Genomic DNA, 13,274 nt, shown 5'->3' with positions numbered 1-13,274 from the left:
CCCGTCATCTCAAATCCCGCCATAGCAGCAGCAGCAGCAGCACGTTGCTTTACAGACAAGCAGCCCATAAGCTTATTTTCTCAGATATATGGCTGTCTGCACTCCCGCCAGGGCACATGACACAGCGAGTGTGTTAACTGCTACTGACTGGCATTGTGCTGTTGAAGGTGTTTGCAGTACAGCCCCTCCAACACAGGATCTTTGAGGCAGTGACTGGAATTGATATTGGAGGATTTGAAAATGAAAACAATATAAAAATGGTATTTTGTTGATTTTGTGTTGTGCTGTACAGTAATACAATTCCAAACCTGATGACATGACAACTTAGATGTCTTTTGACATTGATACTTTGTTGGTTTTACATCCAATGCTGCAGTCTGAAGTCAGACCAAGGCTGGATTTGAATGCCAACCTCATTTTTTTCTTTTCAACTACATTGAAATTTTTGTCCCAAGTTGAGTCAAATGTCCCTCTGAAGTTAAATCCATGTCCTGCTTCAGCTGGCGCAGACATTTTACATTTGAAATGAAATTTCTCAATATGAAATTGTGATGCTTAAAAACATATTTTTGGGAATTTCTGTGGATAAAATCCTCGTAATTCACTGGCTGACAAATACATGGATTTCTCTATATTGAGCCAATAATAGCCAATATGGAACCAAACACTTTATCACACAAAAAAATAGCAGTGTCAGTGTCAGTGTCAGTAAGCTACAGCTTGCCAGTCCATTATCCCATCTGCTCCCAATTTATTGGAGTTACAAATGAGCACAATGTATGAAGTGGGTTCAGGAGTTGCCTGGCAACTCTGTGTCTGTTATCACTAGACAGACTGTCTGTGCTAACGCGACAAGAAATTTGCATTCTTTCGCACTTTTGAAACGTCAGTCCACTACTGTAAAGTCATAATATGACATGACGTCTCTGAGCCACAAATGACGAGTGGGACTAGGTGGTCCTAGAAGTCAAAAAGAAGCAGAAACAGCCGCTGAGTTTGAGCGATGATGAGGAAGATTGAAAACAGCTACAAATACAGAGCCGCTAAACACGTCAGAGACATGGCACACGTACCAGTCGGCCTCAGAACACCAAATCACCACCAAATGTCCCGTCTTCTTTAAAATATCAAAGTAATTATGTAATTATGTGTGTGTCTGAATCTGAACCATGGATCTGTTGTAGTACCTGCTCACGTATACCACTAATGACCCACACACTACACCAAGAACCAAACCACACTGGGTAGTGATACGGCCCAACATGGCTGTCATCATGTAACTGAACTGCCACACTGACTCAAGTGGACAAATACGTGTATTTCTATTATTGGAGCCTTTTTTTTTTTTTAAAGGTGGAAATAAAACTGCAGGAAAATCTAGTATGTTTTAAAACAAGCCAAATAAAACGTTGTTGCACCAGAGGTAATCAGTGTGTGCATCACCATGCGTATCAATGATCCCGCCATTAAAATTATCAACATGCACCCAGACTCCTCCCCGCCTACCTGATGTCCCACACACATGATAATTCTTGGGAAAATCAAGGCGAGGCCAAATTTCTTGAAAAAGCAGAATGAGGAGGAATTTGGGAAAAACAGGGCCAGAACAGCCCGGAGACTTCTTAACCCTGGCCTGTTTTTTGTTGTTTTTTTTTGTTGGTTTTTTTTAAACAGCCATTTAAATTAAAAGATTGAGACACACACACTTTCACGCTGATGCCATAGTGTGGAACTTGTACATATAAAGATTGCGTGTGAATATCAAACCCAGCCAAAATCTCACCTCACCTCACACTGCATGAGATGGGAACAACTGTTTGAGGAACATACATTAATGGGCCATGACTCTATTGGGGGAAGGTTTTAGAATAATTAAATGGCACCCTAATATTTTAATAAGGTTACACTTACATTAGAAAACCAAACCGAGAATGCTTGCATGTAAATAAAATCCTATTTGTCTACTTTTGAAACCTGACATCTATTTTTTCTCTCTATTAATCTCCCTCTCCAGCTGTGTAGTGCGCACAGCAGACCTGAGTAATTTACCAAGCTTCTGGTACGGGAAGCAAAAGGTGCTGGTAGGTGTTGAAGTGCCATCTCACGTGGGTTTCACTCGTGTCCCTCTCCAACGCCACGCTCTAAAAACAGACTGTCTCAACATTGTGGTTATACAACCCAGCACAGTCAGAGACACGGAGGACGCGGGTTGATGCCAGTGAAGCGCGGCTGCATTGTGTTCCGGTGTAGACAGCATGTGAGCACACAGAGTTATGGGAGGAACAGAGGTGAGGTAGCGGGTACAGGTTTAAGCCTCTCAGAACTGGATCAGGATCAAGGAAATTCCCTTTGGTAAAGCATTTATTTTTGCATCTTAAAAAGGAAATCAACAGAATAGTTAGAGATGAGCTTTTTAGGAAGATTGATTCCATTTAATTTCCCATTTATAGATTTAACTATCACTTTATTTTATATGAGTTTTCGACTTTCAAAAAAGAAAAGGTGAAGCTTTGCATGCTTGCAAACACTATTGCTAATGCATTAATGGCACTAGAAAAAAAATCCCTTACACCCCTCCTTACTTTCGATATATCAGATATACTACTACTACTACTACTACTAATAATAATAATAATAACAATAATATTTGAGGTTGCTAAACATTACACCTGCAAGCCTGAGTAAGGTTGTTACCTTCATACAGTTAAAAAAAGTAAGTAAGCTAACATGGCTAACGTTAGCATCGGCATCTAAAAGTTGAGGTTCACGAACTGGCAACGTTTATGTAGCGATAATAATCATAATGATGAGATAAAGCAATGAGTAATATCAATATTTTTATTATATCAAAATGATAACATAAAAAAATACTAAATGTTAATCCAGTGACCAGAAAAATGTCCACTGGTTCTGCCATTCCTGAAATGAAAAGCTTTAAAAAAAAAATTAAAAAAAAGACTTACAATGTACAAAACAACAGAAGTGGGGCGATTTGCACCGTCTCGTCTAATGAACGTGCAAGAATGTCCCCATTTGAAGGTACCATTTGCTGATTTACCTTAGAAAATAGCAAAAAGAACAGTAAATTGTTTTAGCTGGTGCCAGACTAATGTTTTTAGCTAACGGTTCTTCATAAATGTGGAGTGCGGCGGCACAGTGGTGCAGTTGTCAGCACTGTCGCCTCACAAGAAGAAGGTTCTGGGTTCGAGCCCTGGCTCGGGCACAGGATCTTTCTGTGTGAAGTCTGCATGTTTTTGCCCGAAAGCTGCTTGGATAGGCTCCAGCCCCCCCCCCCCCCCCCCCAATGATATGTGGCGTGCTGAATCTAAATACTTGATTACCCATTTCAAACTGATAGATTTGCAATATTCTGTTAATTTCCTTCATATTTAGCTCATTTTCCAAACATTTAAGATATAGATTATTGAAATTATATTCACACGTGGAAGTAAATTAAATGTTAGATCTAATTGTTAAATCTATATCCATCCATCCATCCATTTTCTATACCTCTTATCCGTTAAGGGTTGTGGGGGGGGGGGGGGGGGTGCTGGAGCCTCGTTAAATCTAAAGACCAAATTTAAATATTACATCTAAATGAATAATGTATATCTAAATTCTAAATCTAAGTATTAAATCTAAACTTAAATGTTAAACATTTAGAAATAGATTCAGCATATTGATTAATAATTCAGGTTTTGATGAAAAACAAAAGAGTCATGGGAACTCAGCCATTCATGATAGCGGTTGATTACTACACTCAGCTTTGTGGTTTTTCATGCATACAAACATTGTATCAACTTGTCTTAAGTCAGAAGGTGAACAGAGGGGTGTGTGTGTGTGTGTGTGTGTGTGTGTGTGTGTGTGTGTGTGTGTGTGTGTGTGTGTGTGTGTGTGTGTGTGTGTGTGTGCTGAATCATGTGAGACAATCACGGGAAAAAAGTGCGTCATCAGGTAACTCTGAACTTCCGAGGAAGAATTTCCAAGTGAGAACTCAGAAATTCCAACTTATAAGTTCAACTGGAACAAACAAATAGCTCTGGACCACAATGCATCTTGATTAGCCGGTTATTTCTGTACTCTCTTACTCTTTCACATTATCCCTTCTGTGAAAAGCTACAGACCCTCGGTTTAACACCGACTGAGTAACACTGCTGCATGAAGTAATTTCTCCTTCACTTATCCAAACAAACAGTATGCTTATAATCCACCTGGGCATTCAAGAGCTGGCTTGCAAACTCAGCAAAGACTGTGAAAAGTGACACAGGCAGGTTTGAGATCAGAGCGGGTGTGAAAAGCACCACCGGTCAACATCCTGCAAACACGAACAAAGAGTTAACGGAGACAATTAAGGACAGCAAGGAAAAGAGCTTAAAACTCGCAGAAAGACCAGACAAGAAGAATTCAGAGAGACAGAAATAAATATGTAAAAGAACAATGAGAAACTGGAAAATTAAAGCCCAAACCACAAATCAGATTTCACACCGGTCTATCTAAAGATACGCTATCTATACCCAAAATTCAATAAAACCACATTTCAGTTGAGGAGATTTACTGTCCCTAAAAATATCCATGGAAAACAGAAGTAGATGTAACTGAGGGTAGTGCACCATTACAAGCAGGCTGTGTCGATGAGAGATAAGCCTGCTCACAGTAGGAAAAAAAGGTAAACATCCAGGGAGATTAGATGAGGGACATGCACAGTTCAAACACTGCTCTGAGTGGCAAAATACTGCAGCAGCGCCAAAACAACCGACCATGAAATTTCAGAGGTAAAACAAAGAAACTATTCTGATCAGATTGAGTTCAAACATTTTACTGCAGCTTTAAAAAAAGGGGTCAAACTAATGTGACAGTGGTTGTGACAACCAGAGGCGCACATGTTGATCTTATCTGGAACGTGCGACAGCTGTTGGTACTTGCTGGCCTGCTCCTGGAGCGTGAGGTCTGGGTGTGGCTTGTAGTCAGTGCTGGGAAAGACAGACAGACACACACACACACACACTCAAGGACGCAGGCGCACACACACACACACACACACACACACGCAAACACGCACACACACACACACACACACACACACACACACACACACACACACACACACGCACAGAGCCTGGAAGCCACAGTAAAACTTGTTTGGGTCAGGTGACCATGCAGCCAAAAGTTCAGTTCACATCTGCTGCTGGAATCTTTCATTGATGACAAACAGTAAAGCAAACATGTTGGTCATGCTGGTGTTACCCCCCCACCCCGCCCCCACCCCACCCCCACCACCACTAAGCACAGTTACTGTTTGTCCAGCTGATTTTGTACAGAAAGGAAACGGCAGTATGGAGTAGAGATTCATCACTGTTTTCCACAGAGGAACGTCTCAAAGGTCACATTATTCATTTCACCCAGGTGGGTCTGTGAGTCACACCAGCCACCTTCTGCACAGAGCAGAACTCGTCGTACGAGGTTTTTATTAGCGGTCATCATGTTTGAGTATCTAGAAATGGCGGAGGAGGGTTCATGTGCATAAAAGTGACAGGCACCAGTACAAGCCTGTGGTGAGTGAGTTAGTGTGCTTGTCTACTGGCAAGTGCAGAGTGCAATGAAAAGCAGAACTGCCAGTTCTTAGCCGTATCATATTACACTGGGTGATAAAAGCAGAGATTGCTTTACAAGAAGAGGAAGAGCACACACACACACACACACACACACACACACACACGCACACACACACACACACGCACGCACGCACGCACGCACATATACACAATGATCACACATGGGCCTGACATTTGTAATGAGCAGCAGACATGCATTGAGACCAAGTGTGTTATAAGTCACTTTCCCTTGCCATTGTAGGATTGATTAGCCTTTGCTAACACTGCAGGGTTAACTTGTTCCTATGTTGCCACTTTGCTCTGCACTCACGTCTTCACTGAGAAATGTCACTGTTACCTTTTGCAGCTGCATTCCCTGCTAGATATGGGTGTGTCTCCGAGGCCACGGGGGAATAGAGCCTCTGCATTTGCCAACTTCTTCAAGAGTCAACAATCATTTCCCTTGAGCAAATTCCCAAGAAGAACATTCCTCTGGTCAAGGCAGCTAATCTATTAGTTCTGGCTAAACATTTGATACTATATGTCAAACACAACATCTGCACACTTACTCCAATCAAATGTTTTTTATACGGGCTGGATGCTGTCGGTCACATTTGTGACCTGATCTCATCTCTTTGATCTGATCACTTCCTAGTGAGATGGAAAACACCGTTTGATATTATGGTTATGCAAAGAGAAAATTAGGTTTCATGTGCAGGCATTGCTCTATGTTGGTTTTTAATAGGCATGCAGTTGTCTCTTTTGGTTGCCTGTGATTCTTTTGACCAGGCTTGCCTCTTGAAATAATTTGATTTTTAAATGTTCCACTTCTTTTTTTAATATTTCTTAAAATCAGACATTGAATGCCTGTCTCAGGTTTGATTAAATTTGGTGTGCTGGTGACCAGTGAAGGAAATATGTCCAGGACTTTCCACAACAGGACATTCTGTGCCTGATACATTGTATTTTATCCCATGCTTTTTGTCTTTAACGCCACCTGGACTCTATTCTAAACTAGGTCACAATTAACCTGCCTGGCTGTTTGACAGAGCAACTTCATTATCTATTGAAACTGCAGTTTAGTAAGAGATGTTGGATATTGTGCAATAACCATCATTTATATTTGAAGTTGTTTGGCAGCTTTCCTACTAACCTCAGCTTGCTCCACCCTGCCATTGCACAACCAGATCAGTGAATCTGGTGTAATCAAGGCTCCAGCAGCCATCAAGCCCACCACCCCCGGGGTCAACGTGAGGTAGAGTCCTCTCTCCCCTGCCACAGTAAAACTTGTTTGTTTTTCTCTCCTTCCAAATTGACAATGATAGTCATCTGGTGTGTCTCCACAGTGTCTCTGCTGCTCCATTAAAGTGTGATTATCTGCTTGCATAATGTGGGTCAGAGTCTCTCCAGGTTCTCTTTTGGTTTGCACATACTGAAGCTAGTTTATTATCCGCATAATTCCAAGAGGGACACCTCTAAGATTAATTCTGGGCCCCTTGCTGTTGCTTGAATAGATGCTACCATGAAAGGGACAGTTCCAAAACCTAGCAACAAACCAAAGTTGACCTTGCTCATAAAGTATTGTCCTGACAGAAAATGTTGAATGGTTATAACAACGTCCTACTCATTTGACCTGGACAATATTTGCCAATTCCCACACATCATGTGGACGATACCAGTGCAACACATTTTGGTTATGAGGTGGTTGGGATTCTTGACATAGCAGTGCTGCCAGGTAAATGCAGACATTGCTTGAAAGGTTTACCATTTTAAACATCGTAGTTTAGCGTGTAAACATGCAAACATTTCCCACTTAGCAATCAGCAGGGAAGCTGAGGCTGACAGGAATCAAAGTATGGACCAAAATTTGGAAAGACCAGGTTTCATTTTGCTCTTAGTTATTTATGGGTAATTTACACACGATGCAGCCTAGCCTTTCAGTGTTTTTAATAAACAATAGAAATAATCTTCTATGATACTCTTATGTGTCCTGTCTATGTAGATGACTTGGAGCATTTTATGTCATGCCAAAAACAACCTACAAAAAACAAAAGACTAACCCTAACCCTAAGACCTTTTCTACAGATTTATTTTGTTAATTAATCAGTGTACAACGTTTAAGCATTATGACACATTGATGCATTACTACACTAACCAGTTAACATCTGGAATACTGATTCACATTTCTCATCTATTTTCAAAGACAAATGTTTCCATTGCTCTTCAAGAAATCATAATGCCAAATCCACGATCAGTGTCAAGCTTCAGGCACATGAAAAGAAGACTACTGCAGAAGAAACATTGTTCATTCTCAAATCCTTGGTTAGTTTCATTGCACTTTAAACTTTAAATACTTAAAACTACCAGGACGGTCATTACAGCCCTTTACTGCACAAATAGACTGGCTGGCACTTTGTCAACCTGGCGCTGGTTTTCACAGAATACAATTAAAAACCCATGGTGTTATCAATTTAACATGATAAATATATACACATTATATATATATATATGTGTGTGTGTGTGTGTGTGTGTGTGTGTGTGTGTGTGTGTGTGTGTGTGTGTGTGTGTGTGTGTGTGTGTACATATATGTATATATGTGTACTTTATATATATTATAAAGTATATGTATAACCTTAATATCATATATATACATATATATATAGAGAGAGAGAGAGAGAGAGAGAGAGAGAGAGAGAGAGAGAGAAAGAAAGAGTGTTTAAATGTTGTGACCGCTATAGTGTATCTCAATTATTTACTAAACCAGGATGATTTTCACTTGAGGTTATTACTGTTTGACTGAATAAAAAAAGGTAGCTGTTGAGCTTGACAGTGGTTTCTTAAAGATTATGAATATCTTATGACAACAAAATTCAATTAAACAGCTAATATTCAATCATGATAGTTTGTGATTTGTTTTGAAATTAAAAAATAGGGTTGATCAGTCTCCTTTTCTTGCTTTTTTGCTTTTTACCAAAGGCTTTTAAACTTAATGATAAATCTCGAGCTTTTTTTCCTTTTCCAACCCCCCCCCCCAAAAAAAAGAGACATTTTAAAATCCCAGTACTTTCCCAGCTTTGCAACAACTGTAGTTGCTCATTTCACATGTCCCAGAGGTCTAATTATCTCCCTCCACATGCGCCACTGAGGTACAGTAGCCCTTGTGCAGAGAAAAAAGCACGCCATCACCTTCACTGCCAGTGCCGCAATGTAAGCTCTTGTTTATGTCTGCTGACAGCTGGCCAACATAACCTCATGGTGCTCTATTTCAGACTGAGGACGTCCACGCACCCTTTACTGCATCACATTCAGCAATAAGCACATGTATGCACTGTATAAATTTCAGATTAACTGAATCATCGTTTCCTCTTTTGCAAGTTTACTCAGACAAAAATAAATTAGCTTCTACTGACACTTCATTTTGTTGACTTTGGGGTCTTGCAGGGCTGCTGAGGCCGACTCCTGCTGGCCCCCGGCAGTTCGATTAGTGTCAAAGTTGCGCCTGTCCACAGATCAACAGATGCTGGTTTGTACTGCTCCCTGATAATGACCTACTGACTGAAGAGATGTGACTTCGCCGTTTGTCTCAGTGGGGAAGAGTTTTGACGCATCTGTTATTTCCTGAAAAGCTGTGGGTGATGCTGTGTTTCATCATATCTTCCAAAGGCTCAGGACATTAATGTGGAATTGTTTCTTAGCATTGACGTAGTCAGGTAATTATTCCTGACTTTTCCTCTGACTTCAGAAGTCTGATGACATCAAATGCTCCAGCCACAGACCCCCATCCACTGTTCCGTGTTACAGCCAGAGAAGTCAGACACACTGCTCTGATAAATAACTGTGAAGTGCTCTTAGCGGCACTGTTTGCAGCCGGCGACTGACAGGGTACAATCAATGGATGCAGCAGAAAACAGAGAGGGACTAATGAGATTTTCCCTCATTGTCTCACTGTCATTTGACAACACAGCCATGCTGAGGCTGTCAAATCCACTTTGAAAGATTTCTGTCACTGCTGGGATTACTATTTTACCTCCGTTTAGAAATTTCTGTATGGTAAAATCATAACAGGTAATAACAGGCATGTTTCGCTGACAAGCACAGCCGCTTGCTATGAATGATCAGGAAGCAGTTGAAAGTCTGGCTGAAGGTCCTTTTAAAGAGCTAATGAGTTTTCCATTATTGTCCTGCTACTTGAATAGCAGCATTTAAGTTTGTAACATGCTGTTTTATTGGATAATTTCTTGAATTTCTTTTTCGTCCTACCCTATCGTTAACTTTAATCTCAACAACTGCAGAAATCAGACCAGTGGGTACAAAAAAAAAAAAAACCCTCTGCAAGTGATATGTCGCTCTGATTATCTACCTTATGGTGCACCTAAATTCGACTCCACAGCCCACAGCTCTAATCAGCGGCATCAAAACAATCATTAACTAACCTCCAACTGCCCCCCCTCCTCCTCCTGAGCCTTCTTCTACTCATGGAGAGAGAGAGAGAGAGAGAGAGAGAGAGAGAGAGAGAGAGAGACACACACACGTTCACACCTAGCAAACCACGTCCCATCAACCCCTCCATCCACGCGGCACACAAAAGAGTCAGAGAATCACAAATTGGCATAAAGATGCTGTCACAACATAAATTTCAGTACATCAGACGTTCACATTCAGAGTGGAAAGTGCATTTGATTCCTACATTCACCCCTAGATTCTGCACTTTTTCAGGCTTTTACAGATAATTCTGGCGACGTGTTTGTTTTTGTGCATTATTACTCTGCATAGCTCCTCTTCTAATGGTACAATATGTTCTGCATGGAACACACAAGGGAGTACATAACCTAAAAAAAAAAAGGCAGCACTTAATTTTATGTATTTACGCAGCTTTTAAAACAACAACAACTCACAGCGCCCATATTGCTGAGGGCTGGGTATTTGAAATGATCTAATAATGTTTAATTTGCTCTAATGGCTGTGGGCTGATTTAAACACTGGCACAGAGTTTATATTTTCACTCTCACAAGTAAATAAATGGCCACAATTTTGCTGTTCATGAAACTGTCTTTCCAAATCGCTAATTTGCGACAAGATAATCAACCAGCTAACAACTAAAATTCACAATGAACACACAGGTTTTTGTTGTTGTTTTTTTGCCTTAAACGTCTAAATACATGGCCTTGAATTGATACATGAATCTCATCAAATCACATTGCTGCATTTACTGTCTTTGTCTCACTGGTGTAGTTATCTAAAGTAAACATGAAATTTTAAACAAACCTTTTCATCAGCGTCACACCAATCTCGCCTGTGTTTACACTGGCTTTTTAATGGCGTAAAGGTTATAAACGTAGCCATTGGCAGTAATATGAGTGCTGTCCTCCCATAGGTCAGGAGGTTCCAAACACGCCATTGATAGGCCGCCTCTGAATGGTGTTAGGAGGAAGCCATCTGCTCCTGTTCACGGTTCATTAACCTCGCTACCCTGGATAACCAGGCTGCCCCCACAGCAACAGGTACAAGAAGACTGAGCCTCTTACTAGGATGAGACGCCGTCGCTTGTGTGAATGATTCTATCTGAGGTTTACTGTAAAACAGCAATAAATGAGAAGTCTTCCTTACCTTCCTAGATGTCCGTAGGCGTACTGTGAATCTGCCAGCAGTAATGTGAGCTCGCCCCTGCGCATGGACATGACACACTCCTCCAGCGCCTACAGGTGACAGAGACCAGTGTTAGATGACTAACTCAACATGCCAGGATATCGCTGAGACATTTCCTGAAAAGACCATTGGGCCTCATTCATAAAAACACATTTTCCACCAAGACAAACCTTAAACTCTGCTCTTTGCTCTCACTCTCCAGTTCTTATTTAACGGAAGCTACAGCTGCATCAATGCTAACCTCTTCAGGAACCACCAGTTTTGTTTTGATCAAACAGTCTAGCAGTCGCCACATCTAAACGTCGTCTATGAAGACCTGGATTACTAACTTGAACCCTGACCTCTTGATCTTGTAAAACCAGCTGCCCTTCAAGGTAAACTAACTGTAGACAGCTGCGAGGGAGTTTCAGGCTATCAGACACCAAACAGTTTTTGATGTATTTTGTTTTTGACCAGTGTCTCCTCAGGTTAGATGTCTTCCCATGGCCAACTTTGTATTCATGTTACACTTACAGGGGTGAGGTCACATGCTCTTTCTTATTCTAAAGTATTCTTCCTCTGCAGACGGATGTACACTAAAACACTAATTTTTGCTCCATTCTCAGAGTACTGGATACACATGAAGGGTTAAAATCTGTTACCTGGGTTACATCTCCTTCTCCAATAACAAAGACCAGCTTGCAGTCCTTCTCCACCACGGTGCGATCCTCCAGGACACTCTGCATTTTCACCAAAACCTCTTGGCCCCAGGTAGGGCACGGGGCATTTTGGTCCCCAGGCCCCAGCAGCTTCTTCCTCAGCAACTGGTCATCTGCGTGCAAAAGAGCAGAGAGAAGGTCATCGTGGCGGAGGTGGGGTTAATCTGCTGTAGTTGTGAACATGTGCTCAGAAACACGCTAACCTTGGTCTCTCGTTCTGTCGCTTTTGTTGTTTCATGGACAAATTTCAAATTAAATGTATTAAATCTGACTTCAGTCATTATAAGGTTAAATTGCTGTTTTGCTGAGTCTGTTAAGCGTGTGTCTCCTGCGCCTACCTGTGATGTTGTGCCAGTCCTCTTTCATGAACAGCTCCTCAAAGGTTGACAAGGTCCACTCCTCCATGGCATATTCTGGAAAGAGGCTCTCTGCTGAGCTGTCTCTCTCCAACACGTCATCCTCCATTGATGGATCTTGGAATCGCACCATCTTCCAACTGTTTGTCTTTTTCAGTTTCCTCTCCTCTTTGTGTCCACCTCCTTGATCAGGATCAGAGGGGCTTTTTTCCTCAGTGCTTTTACTGTCTCCTGTACAGCTCTCAGCTTCAGTCGTCTTGTTCCCACCACAGAGCTCCTCGCTTTCCCCTGCAGGCCCACAGGGCGGCTCGGTGGGTCTGTCCATGTCAGCCAGAGCAGAAGCGGGTTCTCTGAACTCGGGCTGCAAGGAAGGGTCCTTGTGCTCCTCACAACATGGCTCCATTTCCTGAGCGACTGACACCATCTGCATTAGTCTCCAGAGGGGATGATCCTCCTTGTCCGACCTATGTTCCACGTAAGTGTAGGCTGAGTTGTGGACCAGCCTCTGCCGCCTACGCTCTGCCAAAACACTGAAATAGCCCCATGATGAAATATTTACAAAAATCCATGTTGTGCATCATTAAATCCAAATCGGAATGCATCCCTTAATCCTGGCTACATCCACAGTTTTGTTTGTTTGTTCTTTTATAAAAGCTTTGTCCCGCCTTCTGCTGCTGTGTCTTTTCTTTGACCTCCTCCCCTGTTTGTGTCCACCTGAGTCTCCACAATCCACTGATGCGGCAGCAAAAAATGATCAATGCGAAGAAACTGTGCAGCCCAACAAAGCACCCTCATGCAGCAAGCTTGTGCAGTGGTAATCTGTAGGATTAGAAGAGAAAAACCTAATCTGCCAGAACGTCTGTAAGCTTCTTAATGACTTCACTGCTGTGCCCCATAACGCAGTTTCCATGAATGCAATCTACCAGTAAGATCTGAGGAGGTATAAAGACCAACTTAATTTACCTTCGGAGATTTCTATTTTC

At 41.7% G+C, this 13,274-nt stretch overlaps 1 protein-coding gene across 1 annotated transcript in view; it reads right to left on the bottom strand.

Annotated features, from left to right (window-relative positions):
* The window catches only part of fkbp16 (FKBP prolyl isomerase 16), a 27,779-nt gene extending 14,505 nt beyond the window's left edge, over window positions 1-13,274 (bottom strand). Inside the window, exons 1-3 of the mRNA XM_086208964.1 lie at window positions 12,274-13,274; window positions 11,879-12,048; window positions 11,199-11,287 (exon numbers count right to left, since the gene is read on the bottom strand). Coding sequence (XP_086065090.1) covers window positions 11,199-11,287; window positions 11,879-12,048; window positions 12,274-12,721 — 707 coding nt within the window. The 5' untranslated portion in view covers window positions 12,722-13,274. The remainder of the gene's footprint in view (window positions 1-11,198; window positions 11,288-11,878; window positions 12,049-12,273) is intronic.

Source organism: Aulostomus chinensis, chromosome 7 (genome assembly GCF_037954235.1).
Source record: "Aulostomus chinensis isolate RoL2024-O1b breed Wild chromosome 7, RoL_Achi_v1.0, whole genome shotgun sequence".
NCBI classification, from domain to species: Eukaryota; Metazoa; Chordata; class Actinopteri; order Syngnathiformes; family Aulostomidae; genus Aulostomus; species Aulostomus chinensis.
The sequence above is the reverse complement of the archived record's forward strand: the minus strand, read 5'-3'. Positions and strand labels throughout refer to the sequence as shown.